At 35.3% G+C, this 23,706-nt stretch overlaps 1 protein-coding gene across 3 annotated transcripts in view; it reads right to left on the reverse strand.

Annotated features, from left to right (window-relative positions):
* The window catches only part of PDS5A (PDS5 cohesin associated factor A), a 141,801-nt gene that overhangs the window by 44,104 nt on the left and 73,991 nt on the right, over positions 1-23,706 (reverse strand). For all 3 annotated transcript variants that reach the window (XM_032334124.1, XM_032334125.1, XM_032334126.1), the window contains exons 13-18: positions 22,617-22,730; positions 19,732-19,813; positions 18,397-18,445; positions 18,031-18,170; positions 10,008-10,123; positions 1,645-1,750 (exon numbers count right to left, since the gene is read on the reverse strand). In XM_032334124.1, coding sequence (XP_032190015.1) covers positions 1,645-1,750; positions 10,008-10,123; positions 18,031-18,170; positions 18,397-18,445; positions 19,732-19,813; positions 22,617-22,730 — 607 coding nt within the window. The remainder of the gene's footprint in view (positions 1-1,644; positions 1,751-10,007; positions 10,124-18,030; positions 18,171-18,396; positions 18,446-19,731; positions 19,814-22,616; positions 22,731-23,706) is intronic.

Consider the following 23,706-nt stretch of genomic DNA (forward strand, 5'->3'; position numbering starts at 1 on the left):
TAAAATTTGTTGCATTTAATGAGACATTAGCAGAAATCTAATGCATTAGATTCCTTAAGAGAGCTGATTTATAGCCCTTGCCCTATTTTCTTCTTCCCCTCAGTCTATTCTGATACTGGGAATGCAGAAAACGTGGCTTCTGTTTTATGTGATGTGAACAAAATGTTAACACAAAGCTTTACTTCGCTGGCAAAAAGATTCTCTATAAGGGATATTTTAGGTGGAATCCATTACAAAAAGCTCACTGCTTGGAACTATAAGCAAGCCATAATTGTGAACTTTCATCATGATTACAAACATAAGTAATTATTGCCTTATTTATTTCTACATAAGTTCCAGTCTATCCCAAAGGAATGTACAGCAAGTTAGACATAACGTATCGGCAAAGTTTACTTTCCATGAAGTAGAAACAATTTAGTTAGCATAATATCAGGAATAAAGGCTAAAAGTGGAAAAGTGGGGTGCAGGGGATGGAGTATATAATCTTCATTAACTTATTCAATAAGCACTTATTTACTCAGTTATAAAGTAAAGAGATGGTCTCATTTGGTTAGGTCCTTGTTGACAATACCTAGATAATATGTTGACATGTTAATAAATTGATAATATAAAACCTCATAAGTTTTACTTAGAAAAAAAAATGGGAGAATCAAATTCGAAAAACTGAAGCAACCTATTAAAAATGTTTATCTTAAAGATTTCATTCTTAAAATTATTTTAAAAATGTACCTCATCATTAAAAACATAATTAGAATTTTTCTTGCTAAGCATATAAATTCTTTCCATGAAAATATGTTTAAGACCATTCCAATACAATCCCATCACTCTCTTTTCTATCTCATGTTCACGGCGCTGATTTGTCTTTTCTCACTTAGCTTATATATTGTAGTGATCTAAATGTTTCTTTGCCTTCAATTTCCTCTCTTTACTCCATCTGATGAAAGCTCTGTCAAGTTCTGTTATAATATTAAAAGACAGAATAATAAACCCTGATAATACCTTTCTGCTCCATCAGCAGATCTAAAACCACAATCTAAAACCAACCTTGTTTCCTGTTACTCCTCAAAGCAATCCTTTTCTCTGCATAACTAGACTCCCAACAGTTCCTAAAGTATGCCAAGAATTATTTTCTTGTGTTTCTTTGTTCTGTGTTTCCCCTAGCTTAAGTCATACCTTGTCCATAAAGTCTTGTTTGACCTGGCTCTTATTAATTGCTCTATTCTCTGAATTCTTTGGCATAAGAATATAAATATGATTAGAAATTGTTTAAAAATTCCCTGATCAGACAGATGCTATCATGTAATTCCTGCGAACATATTCCTACTAGTCCAGATGAAAGGTAAGACTGGATTCTTTAGAACATACTGTTACAAGCACATGTTAATAAATACAGGTATGCAAATGATGAATAAAACCGTAACCCCCCCAAATTATTATTTTATATAGTAAAACAATTACATTATAATGTAAAATAAATACACTGTTTTTATAAACTATGATTTCTACCACAAATGTTTAATCTTTCAAATAGTTTCCAATGAAATAAAGCTCAACCCTTGCATATCCTTTCTCTTTTTTGTATATCCTTAAGGGAGTTCAAGTTAAAACTGGAAAGGCATGGAGACAAAATTATCTCAAAAGTACCTTAAGAAGCTCAAGTCCTGAACGAATAGCTGTATCTGGACTTACACCCTCCTCTTCATCATCTGCTGTCCCCTCTATTGATTTATTCATCAGTTTTACCAGTGCACTATTAAAATGAGAAAAATCTAAATTAGTAACCTTACTAGATTAGTAACTGTATCCTAATTGCTTTGTGGCAGAATACACAAGGAATCTAAACATCAGATACAAACATGCTCCTGGAGGTAAAAGTTATTTTGTAACTTTTTAAACTTTGCTCCCTTTTTGACAGCTGAGCTTATTTTTTTAGTTTCTCTCCTCATACCACCTTCCAAACTCCATGTGTAACTCTACTGCAAACCAACACAACCGAAATTAAAGGACACATACTGGAAATATAATTTAAATTAATATTGATTTCTATATATAAAGGTATCATTTACAATCTTGGGAAAAACAATAGATGGCTGTTGCTAAATGAGCAAATGACAATTCACTCAAAGCAAAATGTTGACAAAGATGTTTAAATTAATCCGATAATTAAGTTACCAAATCAGTAATTACATTCCTAGAAACTCATAGCAAAGAAGTTCATCAAAAGCATCATGTTATATTCATAAATAGGCCCATCAATTAAAAACCATTTAGTTAGAAAAATACAGACTCTAAGGGGCACCTGCACCTTGATGTTCATAAGCAGCATTATCAACAACAGCCCAACTGTGAAGAGAGCCCCTATGTCCATCCACGGGAGAACGGATAAAGAGGTGGTACATATATAACACAGAGTATTACTCAGCCATCAAAAGAATGAAATCTTGCCATTTGTAATGATGTTGATGGAACTAGGGTGTATTATGCTAAGTGAAATAAATCAGAAAGACAAATACCATATGATTTCATTTATACGTAGAACTTAACAAACAAAACAAATGAACATATGTGAAGGAAAAGAAAAAAAAAAAAGAAAAAGAGAGAGAGAGACAAACCGTAAGAGACTTTTAACAATAAAGAACACACTCAGGGTTGATGAGGAAGGTGGGTGGAAGATGGGCAGGATGATCGGGATAAGGTGGCCACCTGTGATGAGCACCTGATGTTGTATGTAAGCCAGGAGTCACTAAATTCTACTCCTGAAACCAGTACTGCATGTATGTTAACTAACTAGAATCTAAATAAAAATTTAAAAAACCACTTAACTGTCCAACATTATCGAATTAGTTTTTCAAACATACCTAACCACCACAAAGCAATATTACTTGGTCAATAAAAATCAGGCTTGTAGCAACATGGTACTATTTTAAGTAAAAGGAGATGTGATTTTTAGTTTTGAGACTGTGTCCTCAAACTGAAGATAATACTACCTTATTTTGAAGGACATTAAATATTACAGCAAATAGCCTAGTACATAGCAAATATTTAACAAATGGAAGCTAATGATCAAAGTTTTAGGTTAAAATTTTTCCTTTGGAAAAACATGCATATTTTAAATTATTTAAAAAATTTTAAGTACAAAATATATAAGAAGCACAGATGCATCATTTATACAATTTAAACCTCTTTTGGTACTTTTGTTTCCTTTTTACATCACAAGAATAATTTAAAAACCTTAAATATCTTCAATTAATAAAAAACTTTTTTAAGAAAAAAAATTAGGGAGGTGTGTAAACATTAGCCTGAAATATAATTTATCATATTATTCACCTATTTAAAATGTGTAATTCAGGGGCGCCTGGGTGGCTCAGTGGGTTAAAGCCTCTGCCTTTGGCTCGGGTCGTGATTCCAGGGTCCTGGGATCGAGCCCCGCATTGGGCTCTCTGCTCTGCAGGGAGCCTGCTTTCTCCTCTCTCTCTTTGCCTGCCTCTCTGCCTACTTGTGATTTCTGTCAAATAGATAAATAAAATCTTAAAAAAATAAAAAAAATGTGTAATTCAGTGGTTTTTAGTGTATAGTCATAGGGTCGTATAACCACTACCACAATCTAATTTTAGAGTTCTTCCCATCCCCCCCCCCAAACTCTTTTCCAACAGGAGTCACCGCTATGCACTTGTACCTCCTCTAGCCCTAGGCATCTACTAATCTACCTTCCGCTGCTATACATTTGCCGATTCTGAATATTTCATATAAATAAAATATAATATATGGTCTTCTGTGACTCCTTTCACTTAGCGAACTGTTCTTAAGGTTTTTTCATGCTGTAGTATGCATCAGTATTTCATTCACTTTAATCCTGAATACTTTTCCAGTATATGAATATAAGACAATTTACCCATTCATCAACTGACAGACATTTAGGTTGTTTCCACTTTTTTTGGCTATTATGAATAATGTTGCTATAAACATTCATATACAGGTATGGACATATATTTTCATTTCTCTTGGTCATATATACATGAGTGGAACTGCTGGTAGCTATAGTAACTTTCTGTTTTATCTTTTTGATGAGCTGCCAAACTGTTTTCCAAAGCCGCTCTGTCGTTTTACATTCCCACGGGCAATATATGAGGGTAACAATTTTTTCTGCATCTTTTTCAACTCCTCTTTGATTACAGCCATACTAGTGGGTGTAAAGCGGTGTTTCATTGTGTGTATGCACACACGTATAAAAATATTCCCACCTCTGCACAAAAAAATTGCCTTATGTCCCCTTATGTGGTCAATCAATCTCCTTTTTCCACACTGGCAATCACTGATCTAGTTTCTGTCACTATAATTTTACCACTTCTAAAATTTCATTTATTTTGTGTCTGACATTTTTTATGTGACGTAATTCTTTTGATATTCCTTCATGTTGTTGAGTAGAATCAGTAGTTTATTCCTTTCTACTGCTGGAAAGTATTATATCGTATGGATATATCACAGTATGATTATCTAATTACCAATAGATGGACATTAGGTATTCCTAGTTTAAAGATAAAAATAAAGCTGCTATATGCAATTAAGTATATGTACTTATGGCAATTTATGCTTTTTTTTTTTCTTGTAGACAATATCTAGTATTGGGATTCCTGAGTCTCATGGTAACATTATATGTCTATTTAATGTTAAAACAAACTGTCTCCTGTATCATCAACCCTTGGTATGGACAGTTATCTTTAATTTTAGCCATTCAAATGATTGTACAGTGTTATTTCTCATTGTAATCCAGATTTATATTTCTCTAATGAGGAATAATGTTCACTGTCTTTTCCTGTACTTATTTCCTATTTGTGTATCTTACTTGGTGAAGTCTGTTCAAACCTTCTGTCCATTTTTAAATTGTATTGTTTGTCTTACTGAGTAGTAAGAATACTTTCTATATTCTGGATATAATCTTTTATCAGATATATACTTTGCAAGTCTTTTCTTCCAGTCTGTAGCTTTGCTTTTCTTTCTCATAATGATGTCTTGCAAAAAGGAGAAAGTATTTAATTTTCGTTCACTGCTTATGCTTTTTATGTCCCATTTAAGAGATCTTGTTCACCCCATACTTTGTTTTAAAAGTTTTATTAGCTCTGACATTATTTTGTTTTAAAAAGTTATTTTTAATTTGAGAAAAATATTTTTGAATTAAACTTTGTTAGGCAGAAATGCTGTAAAATGATACATGTATTTAATAGCATAAATGTGTTTTAAAATTTTATAAATGTATCTGATTATTTGTAAGAGGTCAGCCATGCACTTACTTAGTAAGTTTTATTGACTACCTATTACGTGCCAAGTCTTAGGATCTGTCCTGAAAATACAGCGCAAAACAAGACAGGCATAATCTTTTTTCATTATAATGTGGGCTGATCACCATTATGAGTTGGGCTATAAGTATTGAAACCAGGACTATAGTCTTTCCTCTTATTAAAGTACTTTCATTTCTAAATTAGAGAAATAATACATACTCCATATACTTCACAGGGGTATCATGCAGCAAAAGATTATTACCAATTCGAGTACATGTTCAAAACTGCTTGGGAAATCTATGTGTCTCTTTCTCTTCTATGCTGTATAACAATGGATACAAATTTTCACCATTTTACCTCAAGTCTAAATCCTTCCACTGAGCAGACTACCTACTTTACCTTTAACCTAATAGAGAAGAATTGAGGCCCTGAGTGAAAACCAGTTTTCTATACCCCTACCTACCTTCTCACTTCCTCTAATTTCAACCTCTCTTCTTTTCTATTAGTATGCCTGAAAGGTATTTCAATATTCAAAATCCCTTCATTAAACAACAAAAGACCCTTCAAGTTCACTCCCTTCCCATCATCTCATTTTTTTTTTTTTAAGATTTTATTTATTTATTTGTCAGAGAGAGAGTGAGCGCGAGCGAGCACAGACAGACAGAGTGGCAGACAGAGTCAGAGGGAGAAGCAGGTTCCCTGCGGAGCAAGGAGCCCGATGTGGGACTCGATCCCATGACGCTGGGATCATGACCCGAGCCGAAGGCAGCTGCTCAACCAACTGAGCCACCCAGGCGTCCCCCCATCATCTCATTTTTCTCCTTTACTTTTTATAGCTGAACTGTCCACAGTGGCTGTCCCACATCCTTATTTATCTCCTAAAGCAGAGTTTCAAGGTGTGACAAGGTGTTTTTCGCCTTTGATTTTCTCATACCTAAAGGTTGCTAAGTGGAACCTACTGGGATCCTGTTGAGTCAGGCCAGTTACCTCTGAGCTTGGGCAGTCTCCTCTGCTCAAATATTATCATTTTCTCTGTGTATCATGATGTGGATGTTAAGAAGGACTATCCTAAGCTCTTCTCAATAGTTGAGTCATCTGGGCTTGCCCTTGCTTCCTCAAAGAAACTATTCCGGCCATTGTGATGTTTCTCCCTTTCCTATATCCAATGGATGCTTTTTAGTATCTATTTCTGGGTAGCATCTGACCCCTCCACCTTTTAGTCTGTCTTTTTTGTTATCACTCTTTCCCAATTTTTCTTCCACTTTTGACCATGCCTCCTTAAAAAAATTTTTTTAATTGAAGAACTGCCATACAATATTATATGAGTCTCAGAAAGCATAATGATTTGGAATTTATAAATGTTATGAAATGGTCACCACAGTAAGTCTAGTTACCACCTGTCATCATACCACAATGTTAAAAATTTCTAAGAATTTGATGAATTCCTTATCTTCTGCCACCCTCTTAATTTTCCTTAGGATTCAGTCCTCACCTTTTTCTTTTTAAAATTTACCCTCTCCCTGAGGTTTCAACCATTACTGCAATCACTACTTCACTCTCAACCATTATCCAAAGACAAATAACTAACTGGACCATGCATATGTGTATTTGTATAAACACAAATCTGGAGAAAATATACTAAAGAAAAATTGGTTATATTTAGGATGATTTTCTACTATCCTCATTCCTTTCTTCCAAAGTCCTTCCTTACGGTTAAAAGTACATGCAATTTTCTAACTACTTCTTGATTCCTTCTGCCTTTGTTTTGTCTAATTTTTCTTCCTAGAATAGCTACTACTGTTCATTTAGTAATTACGGTGTGTGAGGCATGGTGCTAAGTATTTTATATATCTATGTCATTTTAAGCCTCTCAACAATTCCAGTTGTTACTGTAATATATTCTTCTTCTTTTAAAGGTAAGAAAATTAAAGCTCAGAGCAGCTTTAATAATCTACCCAGGGACACAGGGCTAGTGGCGTGGGCTGCTTTTCCCCTGCAATCTTTACCTGGCTACCCTCCATAAAACCTACTGATCTATTTCAGAGCCTTCTCTAACAACGAATCCATCCTAAACAATTTGGGTTATCTAACTATCCTTCTCCAGTTAATGTATTTCACAAACTGCTCCATCAAATACATGTTATGTGAATAAGTAAACCATCTATTCGTAATTTAATAGTCCATGAAGATTTGATTACACAGAAAGAATATCATATGACATATATATTTCTCATTAAAATTAATAAATTGGAATTTTGCATAAAATTAGTCTCTCAGAAACCCTAAGTTGATTTCTCTGAGCCTAAACACCTATGACATTACTGAAAAAACTGAGTTTTTGGTCTTTTAAGACTGGAAATTAACCACTAGCTTATAATTTACAAAAGTAATGAAACCCTATGAAGCTTGATGGAAACAAACAGCTAATGTCCTTATATGTCTCTTTCATAGTCAATACACAAAGGCAAAAGTACTACTTACATGTATTACATCCTTGATTTACCCCATTAGAATTAAACGGCATAGAACAAAGGACACTGACATCAAAATAATAAATCTGGTGGGAATGTAAATGGTATGGCCACTGTAGAAAACAGTATGGAGTTTCCTCAAAAAATTAAAAAATAGAAATACCATATGATCCAATAATTCCACTACTGGGTAATCACCCAAAGAAAATAAAAACACTAATTTGAAAAGATATATGCACCCTTTTGTTTACTGCAGAATTATTATAATAGCTAAGATATAGAAACAACCTAAATGTCCACTGACAGATTAATGGATACACACACACACACACACACACACACACACACACACAGTGCAATGTTATGCAGCCATAAAAAGAGACAAGGTCTTGTCATTTGCAACAACAGGGATGGACCTAGAGGGTATTATGCTAAGTGAAGTAAGTCACACTGAGAAAGACATAAACCAGATAATTTACGAATATGCAGAATCTAAGAAAAAAAATAAACAAGCAAAAAACAGAATCAGACCTATAAATACAGAGAACTGATGGTTGTCAGAGGGAAGACGGATGGAGGGATGGGCAAAATGAGTGAAGAGGAGTGGGAGATACAGTTATGGAATAAGTCATGGGAATAAAAAGTACAGCATAAGGAATATAGTTCATGTACATACAATATCATTGTATGGTGATACATGGGAGCTACATCTGTGGTGAGCCATTGAGATATGTTCAATCACTATGTCGTAGAGCTGAAACTAATGTAAAATTGTGTTCTGAAGTAGACCCAAATAAAAAAAATGAAAAATTACTTCCATCCTGTGGAAAAATAAACAAACAAATCTATGGTTTTGTCATTACCCAGCTGTGAACAAACCACTTATTCTCTAAAATCCTTAGTTTTATTCACAAGTAAGAAAATTAAGTAAAAAGGAATTATCAGTTAAAGAGAAAAGAGACAAATATCACTGTCATTAGCTGAATTGTGTACTGTTGAAGTCTAACCTCCAGTACCTGATGTGATTATACTTGAAACAAGGACCTTAAAAGATATAATAAAAAAATGAAGTGAAATGTGGGGAGCACTATCCAATGACTATAGTCCTTATAGGAAGAAAAGATTAGAACACAGACAATGTGAGACCTTGTGAGGAGACCGCAAGAAAGAGGCCATCTGCAAGTCAAGGCTTCAGAAGAAATCAAACTTGCAGACACCTCTATCTTGGACTTCTAGCCTCCAAACTGTGAGAAAATTAATTTCTGCTGTTTAAGTCACCCAGTTTGTGGTATTTTGCTATGGCAGCCCTAGAAAGTCAAAACAACTGGCATTTCAATACAACAAAAGTTATCATGAAATAACTAATAGCTAGAACCAGCTCCTCTAATCCAAGGCTGTTTAAAAAGAGAACCAGGGGAGGAGGTTGGGGGAACCAGGTGGTGGGTATTGGAGAGGGCACAGATTGCATGGAGCACTGGGTGTGGTGCAAAAACAATGAATACTGTTACGTTGAAAATAAATTAAAAACACACACACACACACACACACACACAAAAACACATTCAAAAAAAAAAAAAAAAAAAAAAAAAAAAAACCAGAGAGAGAGAAAACCAGTTAAGTGCTTTGTAATAACACAACATGAAAACGAAGACGTATGGCTTATCTATTAAGCCAGGCTGCTTAGTGTTACATGTTGTCTCTGATTCTCATAATCATCCAACAGGGAGCTATGACAAACATATTGGAGTTAAAAATAAAATGAAAACTCAGATAAATTACTGGGCTTCTTCCAAAGCCACAAAACTGGTATGCAGTAGACACCGGTTATAAAACCAGATTAGTCTAAGGGGAACTTGTGCTCTTTTCAAAATACTATTGTTTTTACATATTTCAAGTAAACAGTGATATATACTAAAGGAATGTTGTGTGGCCATCAAAATGGTAAAGAAAACTCAAAGACAGACTGATAGCCTTCAGATTCAAAATTTTCTTCTTTCTCCATTCTTGATGTTCTAGGTTTTCTTTAATGAGCACATACAGGCTAAAGATAAGAACCCTTACAAAATAAAAAAGTACTGAAGTAAGCCAATGACCAGAAAACAAGCAGGCCCTTCTTTCAACTTCAATAATACATCCTTCTGCCATTAAAAAGGCATACAGGGGGACTTTTTAGGTTTTCTTAGGGACCCAGAATTTAAACTTGTAACACTGTGGTTTCAGATTATGTTCTATTTTTGAGTGAATATATTTCCTAGCTTACCTTATGGCTTCTGAATCAATGTGCACAGGTGCAATTCTTTCCAACAGAAATTTGACCATCTCTAGAAAAGGATTTGTTGGCTGCTTAGGATTTGCAAGTTTTCGAGCTATTTCTCTCTGTAGAAAGGAAAGATTTTACCGTTAAGTGTGATTTTTCAAAATAAGAATGATTATAGGTAACAAAAGCATTTAAAGATCCAAAACCAGCAGAATCTGCTTTAGACCTGACTAAATTTCTGTCTTAGATCCTGACTAAAATTATATACTCATCAGGTAATCAATGCAAAAATCTGGACTGTGGAGAACAGAAAGGGGATGACATGGTATGTATGACTTATGCTTTCTTTCTCAAATTTCTCCCATGAAGTTATTGCTTAGTAAACAATCCTTTTTAATGCTTTACTTTTAAAAGTTAAAAATTTAAACTTTCATGGGTATGTCTTACTAGTTAATTTCAAAATCTATTTCAAACTAATAAACATAATGTTTATTTCATAATAATTTTGTAATATGTGTTTTATTTCAGTTAGTGATTTTTTTTAAAGAGGGGAAGATTCATAAGTACGTAATATTTTAGTACATAAAATACTAACAGTTTTACAAAAAGTAAAAAGTAGTACATAAGTAAAAGTAAAGGTAGTACATAAAGTTTTTTAGTTCTCGAAGAGAATAGCTGATTTCAAAGACAGTGATATTACATCAAATATCTTCTACAAAGAAAACACATTATTGAAAGAATTTCTAAAATATATAGAGCGTCCAAAGAGAAGGTTAAATTTACGAAGTGCTGGGCACTGGGGAAAGAAGTTTAATAACGAGGCCTTTAACTGATATCTGTATCACTAATGTTGGGGGAAAGGAAAAAATTCCTACTGTAGTTTCAGTGACATCTAGACATAAATTAATTATAAAAATATTAAATTAGATACCATCCATATTTGTTAACAGAGCATGTCTTGGGAAAATTTCTTAGTCTTTAAGAGATGCCTGATTTATTTTGCAAGCTATAACCAACTCAGCAAAATTTTAGCATTTGAGAAAATAAAAAATATTTCAGTTAGAGCTCAGTCCTTACATACTTTGCTCTAACCTATAGATATATATTTTAAATCTGAACTCAAGTACGTTACTATCTTTTGAAATCAAACTTATTTTGTGTGGATCTCCCTAAAAGGAGATTTTTTTCCTAGTAAAAAAATTTAAATGCTTTAACCCAAGATAAAGTCAGTGATCATTTAATAACAAATAAATCTATTGGAAAATTGCTAGACAAACTATAAAGTCAGTACTTTGGAACAGATTACTAAAAAAGGAAAAACTAGGCATTAGGAGAAACAGTAATGGTGGAAAAAATAAAAGGAAATGTTAAAGGGAATAAGAGTAATTCAGAATTACCTAATCAGTCATAACACTATAAAATACACATAGGTACATAAATGATAACACTAGACACAATAAACTTTTATTTTTTTAAAGTAAAACTTGAAAGTATATTTAAAGTTGGGCATGAAGCCCAACATGGGGCTTTAACTCATGACCCTAAGATCAAGACCTGAACTGAGATCAAGAATGAGATGATTGGGGTGCCTGGGTGGCTCAGTGGGCTAAAGCCTCTGCCTTCAGCTTGGGTCATGATCCCAGGGTCCTGGGATCGAGCCCTGCGTCGGGCTCTCTGCTCAGCAGGGAGCCTGCTTCCCCCCCGGACTCTGCCTGCCTCTCTGCCTACTTGTGATCTCTGTCTGTTAAATAAAATAAATAAAATCTTAAAAAGAAAAAAAAAAAAATTTGAGATGATTTACCCGACTGAGCCACTCAAGCATCTGACAAAATTAACTTTTAAAACGTGACGTTTTTGTATTCCAATATAACCTTACATTTAAGTAATCCCTCATAACAATATTTTAATGCATGCAATATTTAGGTATTCTCACCTAACAATGATATGTGATAATCTTAAGTGATACTAGGGATAAGCAGCAAGCTAAATTAGTTTGTGACAACAAAAACCAACTAATTAGTTTGTAGCAACAAATCAACAGTTTCCTTATTTTCTTTACACAAGAAAAAAAAATATACCCACACATACTTTCATGCAAAACCAAGAAATTTTATAACTGAAAAGTAGGTGACATAACTTTAAACAGAAGTAATCATTTGTAATCCTTTTAGGAAATGACAGCAGAAAGAATAAAGAAAATGAATTATTTCTGCATACCTGACAATATTTCCAAAATTTCTCACCAACTCCAGTAACAATGCAGATTGATACTATTACTGATATTTACTAATTACATAAATTATTTAGTATTTTAAGCACCCTTAACAAGTATCAAGGAAATACAGAAATAGTCCCTATTCTCTTTTTTTAAAAGATTTTATTTGAGAGCACCTGTGTTCAAGAACAAGTGGGAGAGGGACAGAGGAAGAAGCAGACTCCCTGCTGAGCAAGGAGGCAGAGGTAGGCCTTGATCTGGGGACCCTGTGATCATAACCTGAGCCGAAGTCTGACACTTTACTGAATGACCACCCAGGTGGCCCAACCTCTATTTTAACAAGCTTACAATTTATTCATTTTGTTATTATAAAATAGCTTTAAAAGTCTGCATCTGGGGCTGCCTGGGTGGTTCAGTGGGGTAAGCCTCTACCTTTGGCTCAGGTCATGGTCTCAACATCTTGGGATCGAGCCCTACATAGGGCTCTCTGCTCAGCAGGGAGCCTGCTTTCCCTGTCTGCCTGCCTCTCTGCCTACTTGTGATCTCTCTCAGTCAAATAAATAAATAAAATCTTTAGAAAAAGAAGTCTGCACTATATATCCTTTGTTCTTCATACATTTTTCTTTTCTCATTTTGACAATAAAAAAATGTTTGCTTAAAAAAAAAAGTATTCTTTCACATACAGTGTTCCCTCGCATATTCTGTCTTCCTAATCAAAATGTCCCATAAGAGGATTTTACAGTATCAATATTTTTTGCAGCTGGAAACAGTAAAACTAGATAAAGGCAAATTCTCATGAGAAGCAGTTTCTAAGGGTTTAACTTTCATGTTACCTGTTGTTTTTGGTTCCTGGAGAGATAGAGAGAGATGGGTGAGTTTCCCCCACCAATAAGCAATTCTCCGGACACAAGCAGGATGTCCTACCATTCAGCTCAATTCTGATACTGTCTACCCTGACGTAGCATGGGTGGGTTCCCAGAGGTTAAGAGTTCAGTCTTAAGGGACTGCCTCCCCCCAACCCCCAGACATCAGTCGAAATCCCAGGTTGTTACCTACACTTCCAACCAACCGGCTGTAAATCTCGGTTCCCACAATCCCCTCCTTCTTGGGGTTTGAAGAACTCGCTAGAGTAGTTCATAAAACTCCGAGCAAAATTTACTTCCCAGATTACTGGTTTATTATAAAAGGATGCAGAACTAGGGAAGAGCCAGAGGGAAGAGATGCACAGGACAAGGTATGTGGAAAGGACAGAGAACTCCTAATTCCTCCGTGAGCCTGCCCCTCTCCCCAAATCTCCACATGTCCACCAACCTGGAAGCCTCACTGAATCTTGTCTTTCTTGTTTTTAATGGAGGCTTCATTACATAGGTTTGATGATCAAATCATTGGCAACTGGTGGCTGAACTCAATTTCCAGCCCTTCCGTTCTTCCCGGATGTCAGAGGGTAGTAGGAATGACAGTTCTAACCCTCTAATCATGTGACTGGCTAGGCAGGGAAGCAGTCCCCACCCTTAGGTGAATTGCCAAAGGAATCATTAACATAACAAAAGACAACTGCCCATCTCTCAGCACTTAGGAAATTAAAGGGTTTTAGATTTGTGCCAGAAATGGGGGACAAGACCCAATATATATTTCTTACTATAAATCATCACACCTCGTATCATTCTCACTGAACCATAGAAAGGTTAAATTCAAAGAAAACAGGAAGCACATGATGATTGTTACTGAATGCTAAGTTAGCATCTCTCTCTCCTTTTGTTCTTTTCTTTTCTACTTCTTCCAGGAACTATACCTATGTTAATATATACCAACCAGCCTTAAATTTCAGACTTCTAAACACAGCTGCTGCAAGGCCACACACTGTTATCTTCTCCTACCCTTCAAACATATTCTCTGCTAACCAATCACTAAGCTAGAAATACAGCAGTCATTCTTGATGTAGTGGTCTAATCCCCACTCGCCCTTTAAGATTAGATTCCGATTCCGGAATCACTTATTCTAAAATAAGCTATTCCCATCTCCACCCCTGCTGTTCCTTTCTGTTACCAAAGTGCATGATTCTATCAGAATACATACCACACCCTATTCTCTATTGAAATATTTGCCTGCCTCTGTCACCTAAACTGCAACTTCAGTGAGACACCATGTACAATACAATTTACTAAATCCATGTAGTGATCTACAAAGGTGTCCCTTGATCAAGGGACAACCCAAAATTTGGCCTTCAGAAGATACAATGCACATTCAGATAACCCCGCAGGGAAGGGTTTTTTAAGGTGTGGTCCATGAAAGACTGGTATCAGAATTACTTTAAGACTTTTAAAAAGATGGAGATTTAGGATCCCACCAAATTATTTTAAGAATTCCTAGTGTTCGCTATAAATATCTAACCCACAAGAATTACTTTTCATTTGCATCTCACAGGGCAGTGCAAGAGATCTAGTATTAGGTCATAGACAAAATTTCATCTTATTCTAAAAATCTTATGAGGTTGGTAATATTTATAGGTGAAGAAAAAGGAAGCTCAGAAATATTGAGTAACTCACCAACAGTCAAAATGGTAGTATGTAGCACAGCTGAAATTCAAACCTAGGACTGTCTCAAATGTTCAATTAATAAGCTTCCTGGAAAATCTTGAAGTTTACCTCATAGGGAGGTGCTACAGCATAAAAGAGCAAGCAGAACTCATGCTATGGCAAATATGTGATCCGTCTCTAGGACCAAGGTGTGGAAACTCAAAACCTGAAGTCCCGTCTCTAGGACCAAGGTGTGGAAACTCAAAACCTGAAGTCCAAAGGGAAAGCCAATCTATCCAGCACGTATCATAATACCATTGCTCATTCTCTCTCACTACAGCATCATGTATACATGTATTAATCCACAGTATGTGTCTATTAATCCTTGCTCAAAGTGTTTGATCTCCATTCCCACAAATTCTGTTACTGAGTAACGGTCACCTCTTGAGAAGTGACTGCCATTTAGAAAAAAAGGAAGTGGTAGTATCACATTAGCAGGGGACAGAAAGAGATTCTCAGAGATGGAACAAAAGCTACATAGAGCGACAGAAAGTAAATTTTGTGTATTTAAGATTTTATTTATTTATTTGGCAGAGAGAGACACAGTGAGCAAGGGAACACAAGCAGGGGGAGTGGGAGAGGGAGAAGCAGGCTCCTTGCTCAGCAGGGAGCCTGATGTGGGGCTGGATCCCAGGAGCCTGTGATCATGACGTGAGCAGAAGGCAGACACCCAATGACTGAGCCACGCGGGTGCCCCAGTGTTTGTGTTAATTCTTCTTTGTTCTTTTCTTAAAACTTCAGAATGAAACTGTCAGGGAAAGAGGAATGTGATACTAGAGGATATATGTTAACTAGTACCAGCATCCCTTGTGGATAAAGACAAAATGATATAGATATTCTGGAAAACAGCAAAAACTCTAACAGTAGTCATTTTTCTGAGAATTTAAAGGGTATTAGAAGTCCTATTTTATACTCAAGAATATACAGATAAGTTAAATAATGTGCTCAGAATATACAATGCTAATGTAAAAGCCAGAAATTACTGTGAAATATCCATCAAAGAAAATAAACTAAAAAACATGAATAGCAGAAATTTTTTCTTCTAGAATAGAGTTCTATTAGCTATTCTGTGGTCCATTACTTAAAATATCCTCAGAATAACCGCCCCCCTTCAAACCCACCAAAAAGTATCATTACCGTGCTCTTCCTAGTGCAACCGTGGTCCTCATATCTACTTTGCGGGTTGCTAAAATCAGGAGTGCTGCCTGGCTGCACTGCAGGGCCATGGTATTCATCCTGAGATATTTTGGTTACAAACATCTGTTTTACATATACTTGTTGGGATTTGGAAACTCTTAAGATATTTATGGTCTGACAAATAGTAGGAATTCATGTTATTTGCAATTTTTTCAAACTCAAGCTCAATTTCTGTTTTCTCAGACCAAAAACACCCCTTGATTGTTCTTTCTCAAGGTCATTTGTTGAGCAGTACTCAGTTTGTACTGGCTCCTCCTACAAACAATGGAATGTATAGAAAGAACACTACTGAGGACCTGTAAGATCGAGACTCTACCTGCAGCTCAGCTACTATCACCAGCTGAAACCTTAAAATTCACTGTCTTTATTTGCAAAATGAGGTAAAACTGTAAAATGAAATCCCCTTTTTTTAAAAAAGATTTTATTAATTTGAGAGCGCGAGAGCGAGTGAGCGAGCACGTGTAAGCCAGGAGAGGTGCAAAAGGAGAGAGAGAATCTCAAGCAGACTCTGTACTGAGCGCTGAGCCCCATGTAGGACTCCGTCTCACGACTCTGAGACCATGACCTGGGCCAAAATCAAGAGTTGGACATTTAACCCACTAAGCCACCCTAGTGCCCTTAAAGCAACTATTTCTAAGGTCTTTTCAAAATATTTCATTCTAGGGACGCCTGGGTGGCTCAGTTGGTTGGACGACTGACTTCGGCTCAGGTCATGATCCTGGAGTCCCGGGATCGAGTCCCACATCGGGCTCCCAGCTCCATGGGGAGTCTGCTTCTCTCTGACCTTCTCCTCGCTCATGCTCTCTCTCACTGTCTCTCTCTCAAATAAATAAATAAAATCTTAAAAAAAAAAAAATATTTCATTCTATGATCCTATTACATTAGTAGATACCCTGCAGGACACAGTACTCTAGAACTAGAATACTAAATGCCAAAGACATAAATGCAACCTTTTAACTGTTTTCAGCAAACCACCCTGCTCAGAAGGGCAAAAGCAGAGGCAGTCTGAGCACTTGGCATCTCCTCATCCCTAGGCGGAAGAGAAGAGTCCACTGTTCTCTTCCCTAAATTAGCTTCCCCTCATCTCTTCCTCTTTCTTATTTTTAAAAAAATCCACTTAGAGACCTAATATTCCAAGAATGAATAAAAAATACCTATTCCATGCTCTCAGACCACTTTGTATATACATCTATTATAGTCCTCATCACTTTATACACAAATAATTATTGCACTCTAATTCTTTCTAGAACAAAGTTAGACATAAATATCTGAAATAATTTTCTTTTCTCTTACTCAGCTCTGTAAACACTTACTCAGTAGTTGTAACATATGTAATACAACGGAAATATAATTTATTTAAATCCTAAAGGGCAGTGCAGGGCCAGGCATTAGGATATATATGCACAGATACACCCACTAATTTTCTAATCATCTTATAAGTTTTTTAATGTTTATAGATGAGAAAAATGAGGCTACAAAATACTGAAGAACTTACTAAAGGTCACACTGGTAGTTAATGGTACAGCTGAAATTCAAACACAGAAAAATGCTGAATAAATGAATGGATGAAGTTTTCCTTCCTGATATTTTCAATGAATACTGGTTTTCTATAAAATAAAGAATCCAGGAATAGAATGAAGACAAAAGCCTACAAGGAATTACCTTATCTATAAATGCATACATGGCAATGTAACTGCTGCTAATTTATTGACAAGGGTTACTTCTATGCTAATACGTGAGTGAAGAAAATGCATACATACATAAGCATTTAGAAAATTCTATTTACTACTAAATACAAAGCATACTGTCCTGCTCAATTCCTAGGACCAACCTCCCTGGCTTAGTTCTCTTGTTTTTCCTGGAATTTGGCTGAACAGTAGTAAGAGAGCTAAGCTAACCACAGATATACTTCCAGATAATTTTGAGTTCACAATATTGTTAAATTAACACAAATAATTTATGTAAGCAGACTTTAATAAAATATAAATTTCAACAAAGCAAAGCTAAAAGAACATGTGCAGAAGTATAATTTACTAACCACACAAACATCTGCCTGTTTGCATGAACAGGTTGGGCTGATTAATAACTCCAGCTGAGATCGTAATTTTTCATCATCACCAAGAACCTGGTTAAATTTCTTCACAAAATCTTGTGCTTTCCCAGGGTCAGGCAAATTCTCTGTAAAATTGAAAGAGAATCAGTATTATAAAAGAAAAACTACGAAACTAAAAGCAAGCTCTCTTAAAAATTATGCTGAGCTATCAAAAAATAATCAGCCTCACTTGTTCTTAGAAATTAAGATGATTACTTTCCTTTACTTAGTATTAAATTGATAAGCCCATTATGTAAATTGTCTGTTTTGATGTTTATTATACATATATACGGAATGAATAAACAAACTCACTTGCTATGGTCATCAGCTTTCCAAACATGGCAGAACAGTTAGCCTCTGACTGAAATTTAAAACAGAAACAGAAGTCATATGTGCTACCAAATTTCTGTAAGAAAATCCAATTACACATTAAAAAAAAAAAAAACTAAACCAAAACAAAAAACATCACAAACCAGTCACCAGAAAATCTCTACCTTAAGTTGATAACAAAGAACAGTGGAGTGGCAACAACTATTAAGTCAGGACAAAGAGAAGGAAAGGTGATGTCATAAAGAGGTTTTAAATATTAAAAAGGAGTACATAACTTCCACAGGAAAACATCTTGCCAGAATACGGAACTGAAGATAATGGAAATAATTATCATCAAAATTACTGTGAATTCATACATCAAAGAAAATTAACTAAAAATGTTAAGAATAGAAAAAAATTCCTTCCTATTCTGAATAGTTCTATTAACTATTCTGTGGCCTATTACTTAAGTAACCTCAGAATATCCTCTGCCTTCCAAAAAGTAATTTTGTATAGTCCAACACAATAACAAAGCATTACTTTATTACTAAATTTGTATGACATTGGAATAATTTGGATCAGAAATCGGTAAACTATGGTCCCATGAACCATCTGTTATTGTTAAAGTTTTGCTGAAACACAGTCACAGTCGTTCATTTACATATTGTCTATGACTGCTTTTGTGATTTTGGAAACAGAGTTGAGCAGTTCAACAGAGACTTTATGGCTGGTAAAGCCTAAATTTTTGTAATCTGATCATTTATAAAAAAATTTTGCCAACCCTTGCTTTAGCATCAATAGACCCTTGAAGGGTCTCTGTCCACAAGTTCCTAGTTAAGAACACCTATCCTGATAGCAAACACATTTAGAAATATATTAAGAAATTAATTACATTTCTTTCCTCCATCTTCCAGATGACACTGGGCAGAATTTTTTTGTTAATTTGACTTTGCCATATTTATAGAATTGGTACCTAATTTGATATTGACTCTACAATGAAGGACCCAAAATCATGGAGTAAAAAAAAAGCAAATCATGGTTTCTCACAAAATTTTATCTCGATGTTTAATTCTAATTATTTGAAAATGGATGAACCATATATAAATTCTTAGTATCTAAAACGATAAATTAGAAATTACCGTTTATTTGTTCATGCTAGAAAATAAAATTTTGTTATATTCATTTACAGTGAAAATACAGCTTGGAAAACTAGAGAAGTTATGTGTAACCAAAATTTGGAAAAAAATAATAGTTTTTACTTGCTTCAATATATGTAACTACACAAAAACTGAGCAATGACCATAACAAACTATTAATTTAAACAAATCATGAACCTACTGTAGGTTGCTTGTGCAAATCCAACAGTTCTCGTACATGACTTCTAAGCATGTTCTGACACTTCCACATTTCATTGAGAGCTCTGTTAATAAATATGAAAAAAATATGTAATATAATAATCTGGTAATTATTCAACTTTACTATTTTTCTTGCTGTATTGGATAGATACACCATGCTTCTCCATCTATTTAAAAATTTTAAGCAGCAGCACCAGCATTTATTTACGGGATTAAGACAGGTTAGTTTAAAATAGTAAATAAAAGGCTTCTTAGGAAAGAAAGTATTTAAGAAGTTTTAGGAGGATGAATAGGATCTTCTAGGTAAATGGGGACTGAAAGACTTTTTTTTTAAAGATTTTATTTGTTTGAGAGAAAGATAAAGCTTTAGTGGGAGTTGTGGGAGAGGAAGAGCGAGAGGGAGAAGATACTCCCCACTGAGCAGGGAGCCAGGGGTGAACCTAGCACCCCGAGATCATGATCTAAGCCAAAGAGTGACACTTAACCAACTGAGTCACCCAGGTGCCCTGGACTGAAAGACATTCTAAGCAGAGGAAACTAGAATGTTCTAGTACAAAAAAAGATAAAATGGCATCAAAATGCCTGGGATAGGTAACAAAATTTTTTTTTTTACAGACTTGGGGCAGAGAGTGTGAATGAAGAATCATCGGGAAGCGGGAACATACTGCAGAAAAGGATCAGATCATAAAGGCATTTTCATGGTAGGCTAAAGAGGTATGAATGAAGGGCTGCAGAAGTGAACATCACAGAAATGATGCAGATTCAAGGCATCAAATTTAACTTGAGTGTTTATTATTCTAGACTTCCTTCTCTCCATAAAAGCAATTTTTCTTCTCTCACAAACCCAGTTCATAATTCCAGGTGCCCAGAGGGATCTCTGAGATACTAGTCTATGTTGGAGTATTATTTGCCAATATTTCGAAATATAGAGAGATCAAAACCTTAGGCCAGGGATTTACTACCTAGGGTGAGCATCAGGAATCACCTGCAAATTTTTAAAAATGGCCAATGTCCCCTAATATAATACACTAAGGACCCAACATAAGTTAACGCTGTAGAATTTCTGCTGAAAATGCGTAAGCCCAATCTAATAATGAGGAAACACTGGATGAACCCAAACTGAGGGGATATTTTACAAAATTGGACTGGACCATGCAATACTCTTTCCCAATCATCAAAGTTATAAAAGATAAAGAAAGGCCAAGGAATGGCTCCAAATTAAGAAACTAGAGACATGACAATGAAATATACAATCTGTAATCCTAGAATGAAAAACAAAAAACCTCATAAAGCACATTACTGGAATAACTGAGGAAACTTAAATACACATTAGATTAGACAATGATATTGTATCAATGTTAAATCTCTTGATTTTGGTAAGAGTATTCTGGTCATATAAGAGAATATCTTGCTCCTAGGGAACACTGAAATATTTAGGGGTAAAGGGATCTAATGTTTGCAAATTACTCTCAAATGGTTCAGAAAAAAATATTTATGTAGAGAGAAAGAAAAAGTATATGCAAATGGCAAATGATAAAGCAAATGACGAATCTGGGTAAAAGGCATATCATAACACTTTGTATTATTCCCGCAACTTTTCTATAAGCTTGAAATTATACGAAAGTTAAAAGACAAATACATAAAATACAATATACACATATTATAATAATACACACACACACACACACACACACACACACACACACACGAGCTAAGGTTCTTTTCAGAATAATCAGAATTCTGGGGTGCCTGGGTGGCTCAGGGGGTTAAAGCCTCTGCCTTCGGCTCAGGTCAAGATCCCAGGGTCCTGGGATAGAGCCCCGCATCGGGCTCTCTGCTCCGCGGGGAGCCTGCTTCCTCCCCTCCCTCTCTCTCTCTTTGCCTCTCTGCCTACTTGTGATTTCTCTCTGCTGAATAAATAAAATCTTTAAAAAAAAAAAAAAAAAAGAGGGGCGCCTGGGTGGCTCAGTGGGTTAAGCCTCTACCTTCGGCTCAGGTCATGATCCCAGGGGCCTGGGATCGAGTCCCGCATAGGGCTCTCTGCTCAGCAGGGAGCCTGCTTCTCCTCATCTCTCTCTCTCTGTCTGTCTTTCTGCCTATTTGTGATCTCTCTCTCTCTGTCAAATAAATAAATAAAATCTTTAAAAAAAAAAAAAGAATAATCAGAATTCTTAGTGACAAGACACGTTTACTTTTTAAAAAGCTTTATTACAATGGAATGACCACACATTCTAGTTGGCCTGGGACAGTTAAAGTTTATGCCAAGTACGGATCAAAAATATTAATAGCGCCTTTCAGTTTCATAAATATTCCAGTTCAGACAAACAATCATATGGTCATTCTACACAGGGGTGATCTGAATATATTTTCCTGATTAAGAAGCAGTATTTAGTTCTTAGGATTTGTACTGTAAAGCTCCAATAGTGTAATTTAGATCCCTTTCAACAGGTAGACAAAAGTAATTTTGACGAGGGGATTTCTTTGAATCCCTGAAACTGTATTACTGACTCAGCTGCCAAATATGTCTACACATATTGGAATTTTTGCTTTTAATTTATCTGAACTTCTAAAAATTTTCTGTATAAACATTATCTAAGGCTCTTTTTTTCCTTGAGACCATGTGTGAGTGCAAGGGGTGGGTTGGGTTGGGTGGGGGCAGAGGGAGAGAATCTTTAATCAAGCTCCATGCCCAGCCCCTCCCCACAAAAAGCCAGAATCGAGAGTCAGACCCTTAAATGAATAAACCACCCAGGCACCCTGAGGTTCTTGATTTAACTAGAAGCAGCAATAATCCCATCAACAATTAGATAAGGTAAAGTAATTTTACAATATCTTTAACTCCAAACAATCATTTAAAAAGTAACTTACTTGACAGCATTTGGATCCAAACTAGCATATAAATAATACAAGCATTTCATTCTCTCTTCTGTTTCCAAGTTGTGGGGGACAAGATACTGAGCAAAGATTTTCTCTACCAACAGTCTATAAAACAAAAAATCCCAATAACAATTATTCTATTGTTTTTTAGAAGTAATAGCCCTTTTATATTTTAACCACCTCATGCAAAGATACCAGATCTATGTGTGTAAATACAGTGGAAAAGATCAGTAGGTGACCAGTTCCTTTTCTTGGAGTACGGTTTTTATTTGATTGTTGGTGGTTCTTGTTTTTTGTTTCTGGAGTACTCTCTATGCCCAATGTGGGGCTTGAACTTGTGAAATCAAGAGTTGCATGCTCTACTAAGGCAGGTACCCTGGGTTAGTTATTTTAAAATTTAGAGCTATGGTTACTATGTTATTTAAAATTTAGAGCTATGGTGGCTTCACTTTTTGTCAGTATGGAACATTTGTTCTAAAAGGGTTTATATGTTATTCCTAAATACAGGGTGCGATGCTGTGCCAGCTATTCTTCACCACTTCTGAACTATAGGAAATTACTTAGCAGTAATGCACAGCTAATTCTCAGAAAAAAAAAGAAAGAAAGAAAGAAAGAAAGAAAGAAAGAAAGAAAGAAAGAAAGAAAACCCTCCAAATCAAACCAAAACAACCTAACCCCACCCCATACACATTAATTTCTTCCAATTACAATCCAACTCCTTTCCCATGCGGTCATCTAAAATCGGGGGACCTTCCTTCATATTACTACTTCCTGAAAATTTAGCTTTTCCTGTGTATATCTGATCTCTCTTCTCTCCACAGTCTAAATTCCTTAATGATACTGGAATAACCATCTTGCTAAGTTTATATTTATTAACTAGAACCACAAGAATAAGACAATACAAGATATCTTCATTAATCAATAAAATACACAGCCAGTGATGCAGAAGTTATCAGTCTAATTCTATCAAACACTGCAAAGCACTTTGCAAAAACCAAAATCATTACTACAACCCAATATAGAATTACAAGCAATATTCAGAAAATGAAACAATGTAAGTCCTTACATTGTTTCATTTTCT

This window comes from Mustela erminea, chromosome 2 (genome assembly GCF_009829155.1).
Source record: "Mustela erminea isolate mMusErm1 chromosome 2, mMusErm1.Pri, whole genome shotgun sequence".
NCBI lineage: Eukaryota > Metazoa > Chordata > Mammalia > Carnivora > Mustelidae > Mustela > Mustela erminea.